The sequence below is a fragment of the Eublepharis macularius genome, chromosome 4 (assembly GCF_028583425.1).
Source record: "Eublepharis macularius isolate TG4126 chromosome 4, MPM_Emac_v1.0, whole genome shotgun sequence".
In the NCBI taxonomy this organism is placed as follows: Eukaryota; Metazoa; Chordata; class Lepidosauria; order Squamata; family Eublepharidae; genus Eublepharis; species Eublepharis macularius.
In genome coordinates this window covers 177,743,029-177,746,376 of record NC_072793.1, presented here as the reverse complement: position 1 = coordinate 177,746,376, position 3,348 = coordinate 177,743,029, and the positions used below count along the sequence as shown (strand labels likewise).

At 48.5% G+C, this 3,348-nt stretch overlaps 1 protein-coding gene across 1 annotated transcript; it reads left to right on the top strand.

Annotated features, from left to right (window-relative positions):
• Nucleotides 1-798: 798 nt before the first annotated feature.
• LOC129327942 (vomeronasal type-2 receptor 26-like) lies at nucleotides 799-3,019 on the top strand. Its single transcript, XM_054976690.1, has 2 exons — nucleotides 799-814; nucleotides 2,118-3,019. Exons 1-2 carry the CDS (start codon nucleotides 799-801, stop codon nucleotides 3,017-3,019), a joined length of 918 nt encoding a protein of 305 aa, XP_054832665.1.
• Nucleotides 3,020-3,348: the final 329 nt, after the last annotated feature.

Here is a 3,348-nt window from a genome sequence, read left to right as displayed (position 1 = left end):
TTGGAACAAGTGGTTTCTATTCGAGATTGCACACAGTCTGGCGCCAGTAATCTATTCCGGGGAAACGGAGCCCGGGGAATGCCTGAGCCGTGTTCGCCCTCCTTCTGTTGCCCTGGAAACGTGAATGGAAGCCCAACTTTCCTTGATCAGCAAGGCTTCCTTCCAGCCACAGAGCAGCCAGCAACACATCACCATTTGGGAGAAGAGAGGGGAGGGGGTGTTCTTCTGTAGCCATGGGCACTCGAATCTCATCCCTGTAAACCCTGAGAGGCAGCTCTGATGGCCAAACATAGCCCTGCTGCGTTGCAGATAGGGACCCAGGCTTCTAAATAGCCATGTGCTCCGTGGCTAAGTTTCACTTTCTGTTTGAGGTGGAGTGGGACACAGAGCTCTTGCTTGCCGCTTTTGGAGAGAGAAAGAGAGAGAGCTTTAGCTTTGTGCTGGGCTTCAGCGGATACGGAATTAGGGATCTCTTCCCTCTGGTTCCTGGGCTGCTGCCTAGCTCTGTGGCCAAGCTCAGTGGGCACCTCGGCTGAGGGCTCAGCTACATACATTATTGCCTGGTCAGGTCTGGGGCAGTGGTGGTGGGCTAGGGCTCTAGTCTCTCTCTCTGGTTCCAGGGCTGCTGCCTAGCTCTGGGGCCAAGCTCAGTGGGCACCTCGGCTGAGGGCTCAGCTACATACATTATTGCCTGGTCAGGTCTGGGGCAGTGGTGGTGGGCTAGGGCTCTAGTCTCTCTCTCTGGTTCCAGGGCTGCTGCCTAGCTCTGGGGCCAAGCTCAGTGGGCACCTCGGGCACATGGCGAGTGTCGGCGGTGAGCAGCCAGACCCACCAGCCCCTGAGGGGAGGCGGCTCATCACCACCTCCCCGTGACCCCCAGGCCTGGCGGTCGTTGCCACCAACTACCATTCCTATATCGCTGAAAATAGTGGCACACCCTCCTGCTTTGGCCTCCCCAGTTCCCAACTCCTGATTCCGGATCGGAAACGGGACTTGATCGGAGAAAATCGGTGATCTGGGTTCGGCGAAGGCCCGGATCCACGATCGGCTTGATCGGTATTTTGGGGGGGATCGTGCCCACCTCTAATACTAACTCACTTTAACAAATATGCATGCAGTATTGACAAAGTATTCTCAACAGGTATTAAACAAGGTTTCCTTGCATAAACTCAATTAGCAGGCTTGGGAGGGGAGGGGAATTTCCTTCCCAAACTTCAGTTCCTTAACTACAGTTCCTCTTATTGCCTCTTAAAAGAGCCATTTTTTTTCTGTTATTTCTATTTGAAAAAGAAATTAATGAGCCCTATTGCAACATCAGCCCGGGTATTTGTTTTATACTTTACTGGGGCTCAGTATAACAACCTGGAAGCTCTATCTGTTTGTCATATTTAACAGTAGTTTGAATAGAGAAGAAGCACTTCTTCCTCATGCCAAGAGAGCTGCAGCAATAGCAGAATGAGCAACATCAAGAACCATCTTTTTTTGCTAGTGATCTGTAATTCAGAACAGATTGATAACAAATATCATCACCTGAACTCCTCTCCATTGGAGACCCAAAATAACTGACATTGTTCTCCATGATCTCACCAGCACAACTGCCCTATGAGACAGATCAGGCCAATAGAGTGTGACTTACCCACAGTCAGTCAACAACCTTCCCTGGCAGTTTTAGAACCCGGATCTCCTTGATCCTATTCTGACAGTTTAACCACTGCATCCAATAGTATCTGATTGGTCAAGGAATCATTATACCCAGCAGGGGCTGGGGTTTGTAAGGATCGGGTGGGACAGGATGCTCCCAACCCCATTTTTTCCTTCCTCTGCAATTCCCGTGATTATCCTGAAGCACTTGCCCAATTTTGAAGTTTCTCCTGAGTTCTGCTAGCTGCTACAGCCAATCTGAACATCTCTTGCAAAAGTAGCAGGGGACATTTGTGCCTAACCCCGGTCAGGATCCCTCCATTTCCTTCCTTCATGGCAATTGTGGATTCCCGGAAGGAACTGAGCAAAGAGGAATTAAGAGACTTTCCCTGAAAAGCCCTTCTCAGCAGCATCTTTGGACTGGCACAATATAAAACAGTACATTCATAAATGATAGTAACAATTATGAATTTCAGATGCAGACCAATGTGAGAAATGCCCAGAAGACGAATATCCCAACCAGAAAAGAGATCAATGCATTCCAAAATCCAGAACCTACTTGTCCTACCGGGACCTCTTGGGAGCAGGCTTGGCTTCTCTCGCTGTTTTATGTTTTGTGGCCACAGCTATAGTGGCGGGGATTTTTAGCACACACTGGAACACACCAATTGTCAAAGCCAACAATCGAAGCATCACCTGTGTCCTGCTCACCTCTCTGCTGCTCAGCTTTCTGTGTTCCTTCCTATTCATCGGCCCGCCTGGGACAGTGACCTGCCTTCTACAGCAAACATTGTTTGGCATCATCTTCACCATAGCTGTGTCTTGTATTTTGGCCAAAACAGTCACTGTAGTGGTTGCCTTCATGGCCACCAAGCCAGGGAATAGGATGAGGAAATGGGTGGGGAAGAGACTGGCCATGTCAGTCATCATTCCCTGTTGTTTCATTCAAACTGGCATCTGTGCACTGTGGTTGGCAACTTCGCCCCCTTTCCTAGAGTTTGACACACACTCCCAAATCAGTTATATCATCATTCAGTGCAATGACGGCTCAGAAATCATGTTCTATATTGTACTGGGCTACATGGGACTTCTGGCCACCATCAGTTTCATGGTGGCCTTCCTAGCACGGACTTTACCTGATTCTTTCAATGAAGCCAAGCTGATCACCTTCAGCATGCTGGTCTTCTGCAGTGTTTGGATCTCCTTTGTCCCCACCTATCTGAGCACCAAGGGGAAAGACATGGTGGCCGTGGAGATCGTTTCCATCTTGGCCTCTAGTGGAGGCTTAGTGGCTTGTATCTTCTTCCCCAAATGCTACATTATTATATTCAGATCTCAACTGAACACCAGAGAGCAGGAAAAAATAACTGGCACATAATTCTTTAAATGTTTTTTTAAAATTTCGAATTGATTTCTTCTCTTTCATCTCTCTCCATATTAATAATGAGGGGAAGGCTGTATTGGTCCAGGATCCTTTAACAACATGGAGTCCGATCACTGCAGACCAAATAATGACAGGAAGAGAAATCTCACCCGTCTTGAATAATGAACATACGTTCGGCTGTCATTCCCTCTTCCGCAAGCCTTTTGGCTGCCTATTTTTTGGGCATACTGGGAGATGTTATGGGAATGAGGCTGTTGTCCCTGGGAGGGAAGGTAAACCACATATGAGGGGAATTAAATCCACATCTCTGCACCCACCTCTAA